At 38.3% G+C, this 21,828-nt stretch overlaps 1 protein-coding gene across 7 annotated transcripts in view; it reads right to left on the bottom strand.

Annotated features, from left to right (window-relative positions):
* The window catches only part of LOC123870147 (transcription factor collier), a 77,074-nt gene extending 56,794 nt beyond the window's left edge, over positions 1-20,280 (bottom strand). For all 7 annotated transcript variants that reach the window (XM_045913327.1, XM_045913328.1, XM_045913322.1 and 4 more), the window contains exons 1-4: positions 19,575-20,280; positions 17,185-17,320; positions 2,854-3,010; positions 1,124-1,187 (exon numbers count right to left, since the gene is read on the bottom strand). In XM_045913327.1, the coding sequence (XP_045769283.1) occupies positions 1,124-1,187; positions 2,854-3,010; positions 17,185-17,312 (349 nt within the window). In that variant the 5' untranslated portion in view covers positions 17,313-17,320; positions 19,575-20,280. The remainder of the gene's footprint in view (positions 1-1,123; positions 1,188-2,853; positions 3,011-17,184; positions 17,321-19,574) is intronic.
* Between the last annotated feature and the right edge of the window lie 1,548 nt (positions 20,281-21,828).

Genomic DNA, 21,828 nt, shown 5'->3' with positions numbered 1-21,828 from the left:
GGTATCGGTAATGTAATGTCTTCGTGTTTGCTAGCATTCTAATCACACCGTTTATAAAACTCCCACCAAATAAAACCAAGACCCGTAAATAAAATCAAAATCGCATTTTTTATTACACTTATTAGTTACTACCTACATATATTTAATTCCGATAACTTGCCTCAAAAGTGCACATCCTCAGCTCTTATTATTTTTGACAATGAGGTCTAAAGTTAGTACAATCAACAATGGAAAGCTTACCTACTTATCAAGTCCATTGCTCTCAAGACAGTATGACAATGCTGTCAGCTAATGTTTGTTCTACCCTGAACAATATCGACCCATTGCATCCTAAATGGAAACGCTACAACGTAGTTTGATTGTCCTTAATCCGTTTAGTTCCGTATGCTTTGTCTTGCATTTATACAAATAAATAAAGTTGAAGTTTGTCATTTTGAAATTGCTGCATTTCAGTACCTTTGTTTCATTTATTTATTCCAAAGGTGCCTATAATAAAACTCCAGATAGGCAAAGTTCATTCATTTGAATGGAACATTTCAAAAATCACATAATTGAAAAAGAATTTTTCAAGAATGAATAAAAACTTGCCATTCACCAATAAACAAAGAAAGAACTTATAGGCCGAATATAGATAGAGATTTCATTTTTGTAGATACTTATGCTATTATTAGAGAGTCACTAACAGACTAAATAACACGTTAAAAATTTATAGGATTTAAACCTTAGATTTAGTACACGCATCATTCCAATAATAATTATTATTAGTAATAGTTACAGTACTTATTTCGTGCTTATTAGTTATGACTGAGAAATATATTTTTTTTAAGTCATAGTAATTATTGAACTAAAATAATTCATAAGTATAGAACATGATTTATTTTACCTAATCAACATTTTTATTACTGCACTTTCTGAGATGATAGTTATTCAACCTCAAGCGTCGTTTCAAGTTTTTAATGTTGTTGTTTTGGTTAACGTTATTTTTAATTGTAGCTGTTTTGTTAACGTTTTTTTTTTCATCAGTATCTTAAACTGCCAAAACTATTTGTAATATGAAAAAGAAAATTGTGGTCTCTTTTATTCGTATTAATTTTGAGCAAGGAATAATTAGGTAGGTACTTACCATTAGCATAAAGGAGCTGTAGCCTGTACTGAATACCGTTGTTTGTTTTTTGACCCTCAGCTTCCTAAAACAATTGAAATGGGAGCAATGTTAGTGGAAAATTAAAAAAAAAAAATAAGGTTCTTTACAATCTACGTTTAACAGATAATATCCAACTCAGGTCTTTTATAGTGCCACGCTCCGTCCAAAAACGCGTCGGCTTTAAATAATTAAGTAGCAAACAAGACGTGTGAACGCGTCGCGCTCAGTAACCTACAAACTGCTGCACTACACGTTTTCATATTTCATAAGTTTTCCTTTTCGACTTTGCTTAGTTTTTGAAAAGCCTAAAAATATCGCACGATGTCGGAAGTAATGTTAAATTATAAAATACCAGATGAAGCCCGCGAGTCGCGAGTTCGTCTGCGTATAAGTTTCAGTTTTTTGAAAATTCCATGAATGGGAATTTTTTGATTTTCCGGGGTAAACACGTTTAGGTACCTCTATACAAAATATATGATTTCCGCCCTTTCTTCGGTATGGATTTAGATTTATTAAATTCCATGAGAACTGAGAACTTTTTGATTTTCCTCAACCTTAAAAAAGTTGTCTAAGTACGTGGATAAGTATGTCCTTTCCCGGCATGCAAGTTGTCTCGCTACCAAATTTCGTCAAAATTAGTTAAGCAGATGGGCTGTGAAAAACTACAGATATACTTTCGCATTTATAATATTAGTACTTATGGATTTTCAAAGTTATTTCCCACGGGATCTTTTAAAACTTATAGGTATATTCACGTGGACGAAGTCGCGACCGTTATCAAGTACTTAATAGGTAAATAATACGAAAACTAAACACGAAAAACGTTTGCGCATGTGAGACAGACCGACAGACAAAACAACATTAATTTGAACACGCCACCAACGCAGCTGAATTATGTAAATGGGCACTGCACAGTGTCCGTGCGATCCTGATTGATGGCTCGGTGATTCTGATGCTTATCACGAAGGACTCCACGATAAACGCATCATTAAAAACTCCAGTCAAAGAGATGTTCTATCAGAATAATGCCGTGTCAATTTCTATAAGCATAATCCTGTGACAAAATATAATGCCGTGTATAGCCTCGATAGCTCAACGGTTGAGGAGCGGACCGAATTCCAAAAGGTCGGCGGTCCAAACCCCTCCCGTTGCACTATTGTCGTGCCCACTCCTAGCACAAGCTTTACGCTTAATTGGAGGAGAAAGGGGAGTGTTAGTCATGATAAGCATGGCTAATATTCTTTAAAAAAACGGTATAGAAAGGACTGATTTTTTTTGTTTGTTAATATGTATATTTTTCAAAAGAACGTACATACCAATCATCTGATTAACCAGATTAGGAATATTATGGTAAACTGGTTTAGTGTCATTTACTGAGATTACAAAAGTACTGAATTCATTCAAGGGATAGCCAACAAAATGAAGACTCGATAAGTAACCGTCTGAGATTCGCTGCATGAAACGCATAGTTCCGGTTTCTGCCTTGCATCGGTTTGCTACAATTTAATATCATGCCTACAAAATATACCGACTTAATATTGGAAAGCAAAACTCTGGATCTTGGCATTGGCGGTGGGGTAAGGGCCACAGGGCAAGAGCTGAAAGCTTTTACCTACTAGATAGATGGAGAAAATATCTCATTTCTGATGTTCCTCGTATATCTCACTCTAAACCCGCGTATCTACAGAAAAACATGAATAAAGGCTTACCTGGTCCTTTTCAATGAAGCCAATGAAAGCTGTGCGTTCGATCTCGACCGGCTGTCCCGCTCGGTCGTACAACGCGACCACAAAATGAAAGAAGTTGCTCTTGCGCAGGTTGCTTGGCGGCTGCTTTTCGAAGTGGGCGCGTCCTACGCCCACTGTGCTGTAATTAAAACAATTTCTATGAGCAATACTATCTATAAATTTATAGGTAGTTGATGGTGAATATAGGAAGTAGAGGTAGATTCAACTCGAAATAATTTAATTAGTTTTTTCTGAATGACTTGTGGCTAGATAACCATTTTGTGAACCCCTGCTCTACAGGTTTTGGTTATTAAAAGTTTGTAGATGCGAATGACCTAAAAACCTAATGACCGAATCGGTAGGTACTAAATGTTTAACATACCTAGTTACCTACTTACTCTTTATAAGCGTACCTATCTAGTAGTTAAGATAATTTTCAAAATTGAACCCAACCAATGTAAAATGTTCATATCCTTAGGTACCTACCTACCTACTGAAAATAGAACTGAATAATGAATAGGTAGGTACCTGCGAAAAATCGTATGTCTATGGTACCTATCAATCAATCTCTATCATGCTCTTCTTTTTTTTCATAAAGTTAAAACGAAATATTTTTCAGAGTTCTATAAATCAATAAGTAGCCTGGATCTGTTGCTATAGCGTTTTCAATCGAACGATAAGAGATATAGGTGCCCATCCACATACCTTCCTACATATTATAACATCGAAGTGCCGGCCATAAATCTAAAATTCCACCCGAGTTGTCCTTATTTGTCCCTCTATTTGTCAATACACGCAGACATGCTCCCAGAATTATTAACTTTTCGGTCGCTTAAGGACGTCTTTGCAAAATGAATAGGTATCAAAATTGCACTACTACATAAGTACACTGCCCACACGCACACAGCTGCGTCAAAATGAGTGAATCGACTTGATTTTGATACTTTGATATTTTTATTTTATTTTATATTTGGTCATCTATTTTTTTTTTAACAGTTTTTTTTTAAATATGTATCTTGACAATAATACAGTAAGTAGAACAGTGCCTACAGACTAAGGGTCTGATGATGAAATATTTCACCATGACTTCTTGGCAATGAACAACATTTCCATGCTTATGAAATTATGAGCTCCTACTATGACTAAAATAATCTGAGAAGGATAGCATTACATTACCTCCCGACTTGATGAAATTGCATACTTTGGAACCTACTACTGGAACTCAGAGACGAATAGAGCTAGGTGTTTCGAGTTTGGGCTCATTTTCTTAGTCATGATGAGATCTTACCTCCGGATTTGTGGAGTGACCTGATGGTATACCTCGGAAGTCACTATTGGAACTCGGAGACGAATAGAGCTAGATGTTTCGAGTTTGGGCTCATTTTCTTAGTCATGATGAGATCTTACCTCCGGATTTGTGGAGTGACCTGATGGTATACCTCGGAAGTCGCTATTGGAACTCGGAGACGAATAGAGCTAGGTGTTTCGAGTTTGGGCTCATTTTCTTAGACATGATGAGATCTTACCTCCGGATTTGTGGAGTGACCTGATGGTATACCTCGGAAGTCACTATTGGAACTCGGAGACGAATAGAGCTAGGTGTTTCGAGTTTGGGCTCATTTTCTTAGTCATGATGAGATCTTACCTCCGGATTTGTGGAGTGACCTGATGGTATACCTCGGAAGTCACTATTGGAACTCGGAGACGAATAGAGCTAGGTGTTTCGAGTTTGGGCTCATTTTCTTAGTCATGATGAGATCTTACCTCCGGATTTGTGGAGTGACCTGATGGTATACCTCGAAAGTCACTATTGGAACTCGGAGACGAATAGAGCTAGGTGTTTCGAGTTTGGGCTCATTTTCTTAGTCATGATGAGATCTTACCTCCGGATTTGTGGAGTGACCTGATGGTATACCTCGGAAGTCACTATTGGAACTCGGAGACGAATAGAGCTAGGTGTTTCGAGTTTGGGCTCATTTTCTTAGTCATGATGAGATCTTACCTCCGGATTTGTGGAGTGACCTGATGGTATACTTTGGAAGTCACTATTGGAACTCGGAGACGAATAGAGCTAGGTGTTTCAAGTTTGGACTCATTTTCTTAGTCATGATGAGATCTTACCTCCGGATTTGTGGAGTGACCTGATGGTATCCTCGGAAGTCACTATTGGAACTCGGAGACGAATAGAGCTAGGTGTTTCGAGTTTGGGCTCATTTTCTTAGTCATGAAGAGATCTTACCTCCGGATTTGTGGAGTGACCTGATGGTACACCTCGGAAGTCACTATTGGAACTCGGAGACGAATAGAGCTAGGTGTTTCGAGTTTGGGCTCATTTTCTTAGTCATGATGAGATCTTACCTCCGGATTTGTGGAGTGACCTGATGGTATACCTCGGAAGTCACTATTGGAACTCGGAGACGAATAGAGCTAGGTGTTTCGAGTTTGGGCTCATTTTCTTAGTCATGATGAGATCTTACCTCCGGATTTGTGGAGTGACCTGATGGTATACCTCGAAAGTCACTATTGGAACTCGGAGACGAATAGAGCTAGGTGTTTCGAGTTTGGGCTCATTTTATTAGTCATGATGAGATCTTACCTCCGGATTTGTGGAGTGACCTGATGGTATACCTCGGAAGTCACTATTGGAACTCGGAGACGAATAGAGCTAGGTGTTTCGAGTTTGGGCTCATTTTCTTAGTCATGATGAGATCTTACCTCCGGATTTGTGGAGTGACCTGATGGTATACTTTGGAAGTCACTATTGGAACTCGAAGACGAATAGAGCTAGGTGTTTCGAGTTTGGACTCATTTTCTTGGTCATGATGAGATCTTACCTCCGGATTTGTGGAGTGACCTGATGGTATACCTCGAAAGTCACTATTGGAACTCGGAGACGAATAGAGCTAGGTGTTTCGAGTTTGGGCTCATTTTCTTAGTCATGAAGAGATCTTACCTCCGGATTTGTGGAGTGACCTGATGGTATACCTCGGAAGTCACTATTGGAACTCGGAGACGAATAGAGCTAGGTGTTTCGAGTTTGGGCTCATTTTCTTAGTCATGATGAGATCTTACCTCCGGATTTGTGGAGTGACCTGATGGTATACCTCGGAAGTCACTATTGGAACTCGGAGACGAATAGAGCTAGGTGTTTCGAGTTTGGGCTCATTTTCTTAGTCATGATGAGATCTTACCTCCGGATTTGTGGAGTGACCTGATGGTATACCTCGAAAGTCACTATTGGAACTCGGAGACGAATAGAGCTAGGTGTTTCGAGTTTGGGCTCGTTTTGTTAGTTATGACGAGATTATACCTTGAAACTTGTTGGAGTGCTCTGAAGGTATACTTCAAAAGCCACTATTAGACTTTCGAGTCGAGTAGAGTTAGATGTTATGAGTTTGAGCTCGTTTTGTAAGTTCCAATAGTGACTTCCGAGGTAAACCATCAGGTCACTCCACAAATCCGGAGGTAAGATCTCATCATGACTAAGAAAATGAGCCCGAACTCGAAACAGCTAGCTTTATTCGTCTCCGAGTTCCAATAGTGACATCCGAGGTATACCATCAGGTCACTTCACGAATCCGGAAGTAACATCTCATCATGACTAAGAAAATGAGCCCAAACTCGAAACACCTAGCTCTATTCGTCTCCGAGTTCCAATAGTGACTTCCGAGGTGTACCATCAGGTCACTCCACAAATCCGGAGGTAAGATCTCATCATGACTAAGAAAATGAGCCCAAACTCGAAACACCTAGCTCTATTCGTCTCCGAGTTCCAATAGTGACTTCCGAGGTATACCATCAGGTCACTCCACAAATCCGGAGGTAAGATCTCATCATGACTAAGAAATTGAGCCCAAACTCGAAACACCTAGCTCTATTCGTCTCCGAGTTCCAATAGTGGCTTCCGAGGTACACCATCAGGTCACTCCACAAATCCGGAGGTAAGATCTCATCATGACTAAGAAAATGAGCTCAAACTCGAAAAACCTAGCTCTATTCGTCTCCGAGTTCCAATAGTGACATCCGAGGTATACCATCAGGTCACTTCACGAATCCGGAAGTAACATCTCATCATGACTAAGAAAATGAGCCCAAACTCGAAACACCTAGCTCTATTCGTCTCCGAGTTCCAATAGTGACTTCCGAGGTGTACCATCAGGTCACTCCACAAATCCGGAGGTAAGATCTCATCATGACTAAGAAAATGAGCCCAAACTCGAAACACCTAGCTCTATTCGTCTCCGAGTTCCAATAGTGGCTTCCGAGGTATACTATCAGGTCACTCCACAAATCCGGAGGTAAGATCTCTTCATGACTAAGAAAATGAGCCCAAACTCGAAACACCTAGCTCTATTCGTCTCCGAGTTCCAATAGTGACTTCCGATGATACCATCAGGTCACTCCACAAATCCGGAGGTAAGATCTCATCATGACTAAGAAAATGAGTCCAAACTCGAAACACCTAGCTCTATTCGTCTTCGAGTTCCAATAGTGACTTCCAAAGTATACCATCAGGTCACTCCACAAATCCGGAGGTAAGATCTCATCATGACTAAGAAAATGAGCCCAAACTCGAAACACCTAGCTCTATTCGTCTCCGAGTTCCAATAGTGACTTCCGAGGTATACCATCAGGTCACTCCACAAATCCGGAGGTAAGATCTCATCATGACTAAGAAATTGAGCCCAAACTCGAAACACCTAGCTCTATTCGTCTCCGAGTTCCAATAGTGGCTTCCGAGGTACACCATCAGGTCACTCCACAAATCCGGAGGTAAGATCTCATCATGACTAAGAAAATGAGCTCAAACTCGAAAAACCTAGCTCTATTCGTCTCCGAGTTCCAATAGTGGCTTCCGAGGTATACTATCAGGTCACTCCACAAATCCGGAGGTAAGATCTCATCATGACTAAGAAAATGAGCCCAAACTCGAAACATCTAGCTCTATTCGTCTCCGAGTTCCAATAGTGACTTCCGAGGTATACCATCAGGTCACTCCACAAATCCGGAGGTAAGATCTCATCATGACTAAGAAAATGAGCCCAAACTCGAGACACCTAGCTCTATTCGTCTCCGAGTTCCAATAGTGACTTCCGAGGTATACCATCAGGTCACTCCACAAATCCGGAGGTAAGATCTCATCATGACTAAGAAAATGAGCCCAAACTCGAAACATCTAGCTCTATTCGTCTCCGAGTTCCAATAGTGACTTCCGAGGTATACCATCAGGTCACTCCACAAATCCGGAGGTAAGATCTCATCATTACTAAGAAAATGAGCCCAAACTCGAAACTACTAGCTCTATTCGTCTCCGAGTTCCAATAGTGACTTCCGAGGTATACCATCAGGTCACTCCACAAATCCGGAGGTAAGATCTCATCATGACTAAGAAAATGAGCCCAAACTCGAAACACCTAGCTCTATTCGTCTCCGAGTTCCAATAGTGACTTCCGAGGTATACCATCAGGTCACTCCACAAATCCGGAGGTAAGATCTCATCATTACTAAGAAAATGAGCCCAAACTCGAAACACCTAGCTCTATTCGTCTCCGAGTTCCAATAGTGACTTCCGAGGTATACCATCAGGTCACTCCACAAATCCGGAGGTAAGATCTCATCATGACTAAGAAAATGAGCCCAAACTCGAAACACCTAGCTCTATTCGTCTCCGAGTTCCAATAGTGACTTCCGAGGTATACCATCAGGTCACTCCACAAATCCGGAGGTAAGATCTCATCATTACTAAGAAAATGAGCCCAAACTCGAAACACCTAGCTCTATTCGTCTCCGAGTTCCAATAGTGACTTCCGAGGTATACCATCAGGTCACTCCACAAATCCGGAGGTAAGATCTCATCATGACTAAGAAAATGAGCCCAAACTCGAAACACCTAGCTCTATTCGTCTCCGAGTTCCAATAGTGACTTCCGAGGTATACCATCAGGTCACTCCACAAATCCGGAGGTAAGATCTCATCATGTCTAAGAAAATGAGCCCAAACTCGAAACACCTAGCTCTATTCGTCTCCGAGTTCCAATAGCGACTTCCGAGGTATACCATCAGGTCACTCCACAAATCCGGAGGTAAGATCTCATCATGACTAAGAAAATGAGCCCAAACTCGAAACATCTAGCTCTATTCGTCTCCGAGTTCCAATAGTGACTTCCGAGGTATACCATCAGGTCACTCCACAAATCCGGAGGTAAGATCTCATTATTACTAAGAAAATGAGCCCAAACTCGAAACACCTAGCTCTATTCGTCTCCGAGTTCCAATAGTGACTTCCGAGGTATACCATCAGGTCACTCCACAAATCCGGAGGTAAGATCTCATCATGACTAAGAAAATGAGCCCAAACTCGAAACACCTAGCTCTATTCGTCTCCGAGTTCCAATAGTGACTTCCGAGGTATACCATCAGGTCACTCCACAAATCCGGAGGTAAGATCTCATCATTACTAAGAAAATGAGCCCAAACTCGAAACACCTAGCTCTATTCGTCTCCGAGTTCCAATAGTGACTTCCGAGGTATACCATCAGGTCACTCCACAAATCCGGAGGTAAGATCTCATCATTACTAAGAAAATGAGCCCAAACTCGAAACACCTAGCTCTATTCGTCTCCGAGTTCCAATAGTGACTTCCGAGGTATACCATCAGGTCACTCCACAAATCCGGAGGTAAGATCTCATCGTTACTAAGAAAATGAGCCCAAACTCGAAACACCTAGCTCTATTCGTCTCCGAGTTCCAATAGTGACTTCCGAGGTATACCATCAGGTCACTCCACAAATCCGGAGGTAAGATCTCATCATTACTAAGAAAATGAGCCCAAACTCGAAACACCTAGCTCTATTCGTCTCCGAGTTCCAATAGTGACTTCCGAGGTATACCATCAGGTCACTCCACAAATCCGGAGGTAAGATCTCATCATGACTAAGAAAATGAGCCCAAACTCGAAACACCTAGCTCTATTCGTCTCCGAGTTCCAATAGTGACTTTCGAGGTATACCATCAGGTCACTCCACAAATCCGGAGGTAAGATCTCATCATGACTAAGAAAATGAGCCCAAACTCGAAACACCTAGCTCTATTCGTCTCCGAGTTCCAATAGTGACTTCCGAGGTATACCATCAGGTCACTCCACAAATCCGGAGGTAAGATCTCATCATGACTAAGAAAATGAGCCCAAACTCGAAACACCTAGCTCGATTCGTCTCCGAGTTCCAATAGTGACTTTCGAGGTATACCATCAGGTCACTCCACAAATCCGGAGGTAAGATCTCGTCATGACTAAGAAAATGAGCCCAAACTCGAAACACCTAGCTCGATTCGTCTCCGAGTTCCAATAGTGACTTTCGAGGTATACCATCAGGTCACTCCACAAATCCGGAGGTAAGATCTCGTCATGACTAAGAAAACGAGCCCAAACTGGACACATCTAGTTCTTCTAGTCTTCAAGTTCCTGTCGCAGCCTTCGAAGTTCACTATCAGATCACTATCATGCTCAAGAAAAAATCCAGCTAACGATAAAATGTGATAATAGGTACATAATATTATCATTATTATCTTACCTTGCCAAAATATCAGCACAATCACGGAATAAGTACCTATAAATATCAGTTAGGGTTTTGTCGAACTATTTTGTGTTCGTACAGCGATCTTTTCCACATCAAAAAATTATAGCAACCGACGCAGAGACCACCCACGAAGGCGGCTAGCCGCTGACTGATATAATTTTGAAATCATACCATTGCCTGCCCAATATCAAAATAACCCTTAGTGCACTGTATTAAGGTTTGCGGTTGAAGCAAAATACGTGAAAAATTTATACACGATGTTTTTATTTATTTTTATAATACTATTAATATAATAATCTCACATTTTGAGGCACACATTATGTGCTAACGGAAAATATTTATTAGAAGAATAAAATCCGTACGTAAACTGAGAAAAATGTACCTAAACTTGACCCTAAATCGTTAATTCTGCGTGGAAGAGGTGAAGGAAAATCGTTCTTATAGTATCAAAATTAATGATTTTATCAAAAAATTACTCGATCTCTGGAGATAAAGGACCAATCTATTTTTAGCAATCTGTAGTTCCAATTTACTTAGTATATTTTAGCCACAAAGCGTACCGAAAATCTATACAAGTGTGCAAATACGTCCTTAACAAAAGAGTTTGGAAGAAAAACAATACAGCAGATTATAATCCTTTCAAAGTTGATTTATTGCTTTGCACCGTTATGTGGAACAGTGATTTGCAGATTCTATTGAACTCTTCTCTGGACACGTAGTTTCGACAACAATAAAAAATCATTGCTTTAAAATTAGGGATCTGTAGAATCATGCTTTCAACTCCAAGTGCGACCAATTTACGACAAAAATTTTGCTTAAGACAATTTATTAATCGACTTAGCTAATTAATTTATTTGCAATAAAAAATTCAAGTACCTACTTAAGTAATAAAAATTAGTAAACAAATATTTTTATACGAGCAGTTATAAGTACCTACCTAATTACCCTGTAACACAAAATCCTTTTCAGCTATCACTATAATTATGTGCCTAGGTATTATTATATCGACCAGCTGCTGAGCCCATAGACAATTATTTTTGTAGAGAGGCAACGACTACCTACTATAATAGACGTAACGAGTCGTTGTGTTATGATGCATACCTACTCGTAGGTGTCGTTTTACCCAAAAGGTGCGTAATGCATCGCGCCTGTGTCCACCATGTAGTCTATGGCGCTATACGCGCAAGCATGTCACAGACACAAGCATATTATGAACTAGCTGTGCCCGCGACTTCGTTCGCGTGGAATAGTGACTGAATCCTTATGGCAGCGGCGCGGCTCTCAGCGCGCTTTATATAGACACGGACGCTCAGGCGCGAGGCGTGTAGTACCTACGCCGTGATTCTTTAAATTGACATAACTTTTTTATTTATGAACCGATTGACATGAAATAAACACTAAATGTTAAATGAAGCTTACTAAAATATATTAGTGAAAACCGTATCTAAATCGAATAAGCCGTTTCTGATATTAGCGTGCACAAACACACAGACAAACAGACAAAAAAAAATTAATTACAATTTCGGGTTCGGCATCGATATAATAACAATCCCTGCTACTTTTTTTTTTATATATTTCCATTGTACAGACACCACTTTTCTACAATTTTATTATATGTATAGATTTGTTTTCACGTTTTGAAACCCTAATGTCTTTACTTTCTCTATATCTCTATCCCTTTTATATACCTTTGTAGAGATTAGAGAAGTAGAATAGAATAGAAACAAGTATTAATCACTGGTGCATAATGCCATTCTTACCGAAAAGAACCCAGTAAGAAACTCAGCGGTTGCTCTCTTAACTACATACATAGCTAGGTACATACTTCGGTTTTTTTATGTGTTTAAAAAATAACGCTTAAAATCTTTCTTTCAGTGCCAGTTCAGTCTACAAGTATTACATTACAATATGGCATGGTATTGGAGATATTTTCTGCGATAACGCAATAAATCTTTAGCCCGAGCTAAACTACCGACGACGCAAAGTGACGACAAACAAATAGTGCCACACACTTCGATATCGACACGTGTTTGCTATCTTTAAAGTTTCTACAGATACTAAGAGAGCAATGGCTTTTTTGGCGGCCACGGCCTACCTTCAGAATTTTAAAATTTCAAGGACCCCTGTTAAACCTGTTTCATGAAAAATTAAAGCGTGAATTTCAAAAATCATTATCATGTAAGTTTCCGCTATTTACTATAACTAGCATAGGTATACAAAGAAAAAATCATAATCGATTAAGTAAGTACGTGGTCGGAAGCAAGGCAGGCCAGGGTTTACTGAGTTGCTACGGACCCTAAGTACCTACACAGGTTATGGACCTCTAAGGGGTCCATGGACCCCACTACTGCTTCAAGAGTTCCGCTTAATCCCCATGGATTTGGGTTTTTAAACATCCCGTGGGAATTCCTTGGTTTTCTGCGATAAAGTGTAGTCCACGATGCAAACTGTCTCTGAACCACGTAGATGATATCCGCAATTTCGTGCATATGGATTAAGATTTTTTTAAATCCCATAGAAACCCTTTAATTTTCCGACATCAAAAGATCAAAAACCACATTAATATACTTCTTATATGTGCATTATGTATAAAAGTTTTGCTAAGTATAATATAAAGGGACGGAAGGTTTTTTTTTTATATAGGCAGGTATTTAATTCACTACCTAATATACTCGTAGCTAGGTCCCAGTTAGCCTATCGACAATTAATAACACTACGCAGCACTACAGGCGCATTACCAAGCACCGTATTACGCTATGGTCGCCCATTCATCTCCCCGCTGCAGAATTTGCGTAAACAAATTGGTTTCGCGATTGCCATTTTATACTCGCGCGTCGCTCCATTGTTTTATTTATCGCTACTGTTTCGGCAGCGCTCCCGCGATTAGGTTGTAGCGCTTTTTTCGCTTACAGATCACTGTAGATTTGTCAATCTTTGAAACGATTTTGTTTTTGCGTTGTTAAATCTATGTTCGGGCCGCGTAAAATCGCATTGAAAAGTTAGTAACTTTTAAAATAGCAGACATTTTTATCGAATTCGTACAACCGATGCAAGCACCCACTGTGTGATGTGTCTCATGCAGGCTTTGTAGAGCACTAATGCTGAACGCACATTACAACCGCACCCAACCGCACCCACGAATTTCTATACTGTATAGGTACCTACCTAGGTACCAACTGAAAATTTTTGCATACGATCTTGCTTCTACTGTCAGAGATCAGCTTAGTATACAATGATAATAATAATGTCCATAACATGATACCTCTACCTACTAAGTACAATATAAAATAATAATATTCAATAGTTTTCAATTTTTTATTAAATTGTAAAAAAAAAACATATAAATAATACTTTTTCTTAAAAACCCCCTTCTCTTTTTTAAAGTCGAGTAAAAAACCAATAAAACTGAAATGATGATTCATTAATAAAACGAAAATTATGAAGCTCTCTTGTAAATTGTAATTATTATACGAACAACGCAATCTATGAAGGAATGAACTGGTAATGACTACCGAGTGGTAATGATTTAGCATCGGCTTAACAAATGAGCACGTCATCGCCCTCGGCTGGCCACCCGTCAACATTTGTCAAATCCGCTCCTGATGACTTTGGTCAATTAACTTGATTATTTTACGTAGGCTCATCGTTTAACTTGGTATTATCTTTTAGCAAGTCGTAGATTAGATATAAGTATTTCAATACAATATTTTTACAATTTTTTTTTATGATTCGTTAAGAGGATTCATTCTCTCTGAGCCATTTTTGAGCGATTTTGACCCCTTACATTTTGTTAATCCCTGCATTTCCTTAAATTAAAATATCTAGGTATTCTCAATCTTAGATAGTGTAAGTGCAAGTAGATATAAAATAAAACTGTGCTTTCAAATTAAAATAAGTACCTATCCACTAGTGTTTATTCAGTAAACTGTTTGCTCATATCGGCCAAATAAAATAAATATGCTGTGAAGGAGCGTTAAGTAAAACATGACAGATGTTTGAAGACCCTTCGCAAACAATGCGCGCTAATTCGAGCACCAATACAACATAATATTATACGGAACCAAATGCCGATTGTTACACAACGAAATTATCAAACTGGATAATGCTGATTGCACATTACAGGCGTTTCGCACGAGTCGCCCGCACCTCTAGAGCCATTCAGTCATCGCAATACCTAGAGACCTATTACTGAAAAGTGAAAATACCTAAATTAAACTATATCATTTAACTTTTTATAAATTTATAATAATGCTAATATTTTTATAAAATTCTTCCAAAATTCCCTGCCTATTATAAAATATATTTATAGTGGTGGAAAATGTTTAAGAGGGGTCTCTCCGTCACTCGCTCCATATAAACGTAGTTCCAATTTCATTTGAATACTAAGCAACCAAAGTCCATGAAATTTTGCAAAAATATTCTAGAAACTAATAAAGTGGCCTGTGGCTTCCCAGATTTCTGTTAAAATATTCGGTTTCAAAGTTACGCGGTCTTAAAAATTCACATACAAATCTTTGAGCCCCTGTAATTTTAAAACTACATATTTTTAGAAAAACCTAAAACACCACAGGCACAGATATTAGTTTCTAGAATATGTCTGCAAAATTTCATGGACTTTGGTTGCTTAATATTCAAATGAAATTTGGAACTACGATTGTATGGAGTAAGTGGCGGAGAGAGCCCTGTTAAGTAACTTAATTCGCCCAGAAGCTTTTAATACCAAAAATATTTAAATAGCATACCTGCCCAAAGCTTCCAATAAACAGAATTCCGCATCACGGCGACCGCGTTATCTGGTTAACCGTTAACGCTACTATTTTGGTATCACTCGTTATAATGATATATCGCTATTGAAATTTTAATTTATAGACCGTTCATTATCTACAGTCGCATGCGAAACTGTAAAACGCCCCGCGCAATGATTTATCACGCCCTTTGCGTTTATGAACACACTTGCTACGCGTTTCATTATTATCGCCCGTGCGAAATTCGCTCGCCCCTGATTGGACCCCATATGCGATAATAACGTTATTGTGTATTGGCAGGTTGCTATTTTATGAAGTACTACTATAGTTTCAAAGGAATCTTATTATGTACTAGATAAAGCCCGCGACTTTGTCCGCGTGAATTCAGCGTTTTTAAAATCCCGTGGGAATTCTTTGATTTTCCGTGATTAAAAGTAGCCTATATTATATCTTTTCCCAGGATGCGAGCTAACGCTGTACCTTTCATTCAATAATATCGATTAAACTGATGTGCCGTGAAACGCTAGCAGACAGACAGACAGACAGACACACTTCCGCATTTATAATATTATTAGTATGGAAGTATGGATTATTGTAGATAAGTATACAAAATTACTGAAAATTTTATATTGAAAGGAAATGGTAACGTTGTAGCTAAGTAAACTACTTACTGACTGTAGATTGTTTGTTGTTTTTCACAAACCCATCATACCTAAGTAATAATTGTCCATAGTAATTAGATGTAAAATAAATAACTTTAAATGTGTTACCTATTGATGATTAGGTATTCATTTTTACAGACTTTTTCCTTACCTAGATTTATAAACAAGTCTATTCAAATAATTAATTAGTACCTATTTAACTTCTTAAATTATTATAAAGAGACAAAGTATAGTCTTTTGGTACAATATTCTCATTTCTAAACAAATATCTACCACTTTTAAACTTTTTGTTGTACCTACCAATATTTAAAAATCCGTAGGTATTCAGCATTGCCCATACAAAGTTTTATCAATAAATTCTCTCTTGACAATATTTTTGTACCTAATAAACTTGAAACTTAAAATGTTTATTTAAATGCAATAAATACCTATTCGCTACATCCTAAGTCCCCTTCGAAATGCACTCAATAATAATCCTCTCAGTTATTTAACACTGAACATTTGTGCCTGTTTGTGGACTTTAACACAATTTGCCTCAAACGTGTTTAGCGCGATGCTCTTTTCGCTGCTAACAGGCTTACCGAAACCGTAAATAAGGGATTAGGATCGCACACTGTTTTCATATGATTTCAACAATAAAGAGAGATGGAATGGAGACTGTTATTATTAGCTTAGTACTAGCTGATGTCCGCGACTTTACTGAACTATTTGATTTTATAGGATAAATAAGTACTTAGTTTATGAAAAAACCCGTAAAATTTCCTTTTTGAATTTAACTTTTTTAAATATTAAAACCTATTCTATCTAGCTAAGTTTAGAAGATAGCGAGTTTCATAAAAAATGCCGGAATTTTAGCCCGGTTAGGTTTTCTCGTTGCTTATCATGAGAATTTCCCAGAGATTTTTCCAGCCCCGACGTAAGTACTTCTCTGATTTTATTTTCTGTTAGATACATAAAAAACTAGGATCCAAACCCGTATCTACTTAGTCACTTTCGTAACTGGCAGTAGGCGAACCGTGGTCTACTGGGTCACCTGATGTTAAGAGTGTACCACCCCGCCCATGAACATTTGCAGCACCAAAGGTACCGCCGATGCGTTGCCGGCCTTTCAGGAATTTGTAGGTCCGGTCCTTGAATATCCCCATTTTGTAATCTAGTGGGAACACCTTAGTCTTAGACTCTAGTGGAAGTTGATTCTAGTTTGCATGTGCATGGAAAAAAGAATCTGGCACAACGGATGGTCGATGTGCACCAGGCACCCAGGTGGTGAGGGTAAAATTGCTTGCGGTGGCGTGCGGTGCGTTTGTAGAAAAAGGATTGTGGAACTTACTTGGTATTGTCAACTAAGGAGGTCGGAGTCATCCATGCTCGTGTTAGCGGTTCTTCTTTCAAGGATGTGACGGGACCTCTTGGCTGTGCGTGTACTCCTGCCGCTTCTTGATGGTGCAAGCCGAACATCAGACCCCCTAAAGAGAAATTTGAATTTAATTTTGTCAGACGGAGCTCTACATTATAAAAACTAAGTATCAATTATAAAAACAACAACTTCAGTTTATTATAGGTAGGAAAACATTAATACTTGAACGTAAAGTTTAATAACGATTGCAAAGTAAGTATTTATATTTAAGACCACTTGTCATCGACAATAAAATTAAAATATTCGAATTTTTCAAATGAAAACAAAAATGTTTACTCTAAAATAAAATTTTACACCTGAGCAATAAGTAAGTCTAGGAGTAGGTACCTAATTTGAAATAAGCGTAATATTGGATCTCATTTCTCATTTGAATCACTTAAGTATTCTAATTCTTGACCATTGTATTTCCATGACCAACTTATTAATTTTTATTTTAATAACAGAACACGACCATTTTATAAAATTATTGTATTTATCATCAAAAAACAAACTTCATGTCTTTGTGTCAAAGCTGAACTTAGCTGATTGATTTCATCATTGTCAAGCTTCAAGACTATAAATACAAGTATTTTGATTGTTACAGCTTCCAGCGGCAAATAATATGCTGTTAGGTAGGTACATTTATAATAGTCTATTAAACATTTCATTTTAATCTAATAAAAGGTAGGTAATGTCTGAATGACATTTCTCTTAAAAATTTTGGTGAACGCGGAATGGGAGCTTTCAAAGCTCTCGATATTGCTTCAATTCAAAATGCCTCTATCTAAGTAGGTATGTACATTGAATTATTATTTTCTTACTACATTTCTCAAAGTCTATGAAGTGCCTGGGCCTGAACAGAATAATCTATTTGATGTAAAAACCTACTTTACATTATAATGTTAGGTACTTATAATAAATACCTAGTCTGATTTTCCAAATTTTTATATCAGGAAAATTAAAAATGAAAATAAACAGGATGTTTTTCTAGAAGTGATTTAACCTAAGTACCTATTAGGGAGAGAGAGCAATGACATTACACCATAGACTAACTAACTAAGTGCATGCCTATATAACATTCACATTAAATGTTATTTAAAATTTTTGTTCGGTGATAACTGATAAGACAAGACAGAAAATAAAACGTAAGAGAAAAGAAGAGAGAGCTCTAGATACAAAATTGTAATTCTTTTTTAAATGATACATTATTTAAGACAGAAGAAGAATTTCGTTTGAGCAACCATTTGAAAGAAAATTAAAACCGCATTCAAGGGTTTAAAAATATTGCATATGGGCACAGGTCATTCAGGTCAGGTCGCACTCTTTCTCAAAGAAATCGTACTTAAGTGAGTTGAGGTAATCGATAGAGTAGGTAATAAAATACCTACTCTATCGTTATTGGACGTTTTTTAACAACTGTTCTGATCATAGTTTCTTTCATTTGACCTTTCGAAAACCTATAAACATAAATTTTGCGATGGCTGAGTTTGTTTCCGTTTTGTTTTCGAATTTAAAACATTTTTTTCTGTAAGTAGAACAAAAATTAGAGCCCGCGCTTCTTTTTGGAATTGAATTTTATCTTACTGTCAAATTGTAAGATAACTACTTAGGTATTTGAATTGGACAGCAAGAGCAAGACAGTAAGATTTGAATTATCTAAAACACTAACGATTTTTAAAAATTACGAGTTCGTTTCCTGTCCTATATGAGATTTCAAAGAAAATCTTTGAATGCAGTTTTTATTTTCGTTAAAATTTAACAAGATGGTTTCTCAAACAAAATTTCTCTACCCCTAAGTTTTAATTTTCAACTCAATGCCCGCACTCAAAAAAAGCATCCTGTGTATTAGCGCAGATAGTGGACTGACAAATAAAAGTTTATACTTAAGTAAATACCTAAGTAAACCTTTTTAGAGTTGGTAAAAAGATAAAATAATTCAAAGCTCTTAATTTTAATAATGACAAAAAGTTTTAAATTAGGAGGAAATTTTAAATTCTCGCACTCCCAGACACTTTAGAACCTGAAAATATTCCCTTTTTCCTATCGCTGCTGCTGAAGTGAATTTCAGGGACCGAAATTATTTTTACTTATACGGAGCAGTGCACAAATTTTTCTTTTAATTTTTAAAGACTTGTGACAAGTGTTATTTTTCAAGATAACGGTAGGTAGGTATGGACGAGAAAAGGACGGAAAAATCTTAGCTCAATCCGGGAAAATATCGTAATTTGACACCTCCAAAGATAAATTCCGGCAGATTTTTGCACAACTAACCTTAACTTGAAAAGTTAGTCTCAGAGGTCTGGTAGCAAGCTATGTCCACATACCTGACGACCTCGGCGCTCCAGACGGGTACAGCTTGCGTCCCCATCCCACCGGGTCGAGCTCGAGCGGCGGCCACGGCGAGCCCGTGTACCCGCCCGCCGCCGCGTTCAGCTCGTCCGACCGAATCGCGACTCACGTCGGACGCCCGAGAGCGCCCGAGCGCGCACGGACACCCGCGGAAAATCACGAACGTTTCAATCTTATTCCAATTCTAAATTCGATTTGTTAACTTCATATTCCCGCACTATTTTGTTGTCTAACTGCAGAAATTAGTTTTAGATTTTAGTGTTAGAATATTTGAATATAAACCGAGCGAAAAATAACGACAGTATTTTTTCGAGAATCTTCTAGTAAATTCGATTTGCCATAGTCCCGCACTAAACGATAGTTCAAAGAGTTCTAAATTGTTGTCCGATGCATATTATTAAAAGAAAGATAACGAAACTCAACATAAACACAAAAAAAAAAGAATTTAGTAAATAAAAATTTAGGAAGAATAAGAACAGCACTGAATTGTTTTTACAAAAATTTGTAGGTACACCTAAAGGGTGTTCCGAAAAAAAATTGTAATATAATCTATATCAGATTATAGAAGTTGAATAGATATACGAGTTTTGTAGTGGAAACGAATTTGTGTAAGTATCCGATAGGCGGCTCTGTTTTATCGTACTGGGATAGAGTCCCGGTAGTGCGGGCGATCCCGCTGTGGATTTGCGGAGCACTAACAAGCGTCGCGGGAGCGCGCCGCCGAGTGCTCGCGCCGCGGCGCCCCCGTCCGTCCCCGCGGACTGTGGGAGGCGCCCTGGGGACACGCCCTCGCCTCACGAGCGGGACGACGCGACTGACGCAGATGGCGCCACTAACACACATCCCTTAACGATTTTCCAAGTTCAAAAAAAAATTAAATTCCATCACCGTTCGATTTATAAATGCCCATTATAATTATTTAAACACAAAAGTAAGGTATACACGCGAGCGTAGAGAATTGGAATGTATGATAATGAAGGGTCGCCCGCAGTTTCCCGTAGAGACCGCTAAACGACCCGCGCGAGTGAAGGACGGCGGGAGATGAGACGCACAGCATCTCTCTGGACCAGGCCCTGCCTTGGGACGGCCCACGGCGCATGGATTACTTATTAAACCAAGTTAGATTGACGATGATGAAATTTCAGTGGGAATTGACTTTAACTACTTGCGAGATGAGGTTTTGTCGCCACATTAATTATTACGTATAGATGTGAACTTTGTCTGCGGGTTATGGAACTAACTATGCGGATTAATAACTTCACATTTCAGGCATGTACCTACCTACCTTTTGACTAGGTGCTTAGGTACCCCTAGAGTAGATAAGTATAGGACTATACATTGACTATTTATGGGAAAAACTGGCCAAGTGCGAGTCAGACTCGCGCACTCGGATATTTTTTCAACATTTTGCACGATAAATCAAAAACTATTAGGTATACCTACATAAAAATAAATAAAAATCTGTTTTAGAATGTACAGGTAAAGCCCTTTCATATGATGCCCCACTTGGTATACCTAGTTATCTTACTTTGAAAATTAAAACACATTTTAATTTTTTTTTAATGATGTAACCACAAATTCGAGGTTTTCAGATTTATTCCTGTACTTATGCTGTAAGACCTAATAAAGTAGGTTCTTTGTAACCTGGTTCTGCTACACCCTATATTTTGATAGGTAGGTATGGTAGGTAAAATCGTATTGTGAATAATACAGTTTACATATTACATACAAATTAAATTTGTGATTGCAATGAAATAAAAAATCAAGATAAGTAGGTACTTACTAGGTAATAATAAGTACCTAGGTATAAGGTGAGAAGTGTTAAGTAGGTAGGTAGGTAGGTGCTAAGTCGGTAAGTCCTTATCTAAGTATATAAGTACCTACTTAGATTGTTATATTTGGTAGGTACCTACGTAGGAAACTACATACCTAGATAGGTCGGTAAGTAGTTGCTTTGGTTCGCTGTTTAGTACCTAGGTACTTACCTATACATAGGTACTTACCTACCTAATTAATTAGCTACGAGTTACCTAGACGGAAGCAACTCATTTTTCAGTAGGTAGGTAAATAGGTGGAAAATACACGTCATAAGCCAATTTTTAACAAATTCTACGTTTTACCTAATTCAGAGCTTTGCCCCAGATTCATCGCGATTCGGCTCAACTGTACATACCTACTTAGGTAGGTATAGGTAGTTATAGCTAATGGGCGCTGAGCATTACAGAGGGT

Source organism: Maniola jurtina, chromosome 12 (assembly GCF_905333055.1).
Source record: "Maniola jurtina chromosome 12, ilManJurt1.1, whole genome shotgun sequence".
NCBI classification, from domain to species: domain Eukaryota; kingdom Metazoa; phylum Arthropoda; class Insecta; order Lepidoptera; family Nymphalidae; genus Maniola; species Maniola jurtina.
This window is presented reverse-complemented; position numbering and strand designations above follow the sequence as displayed.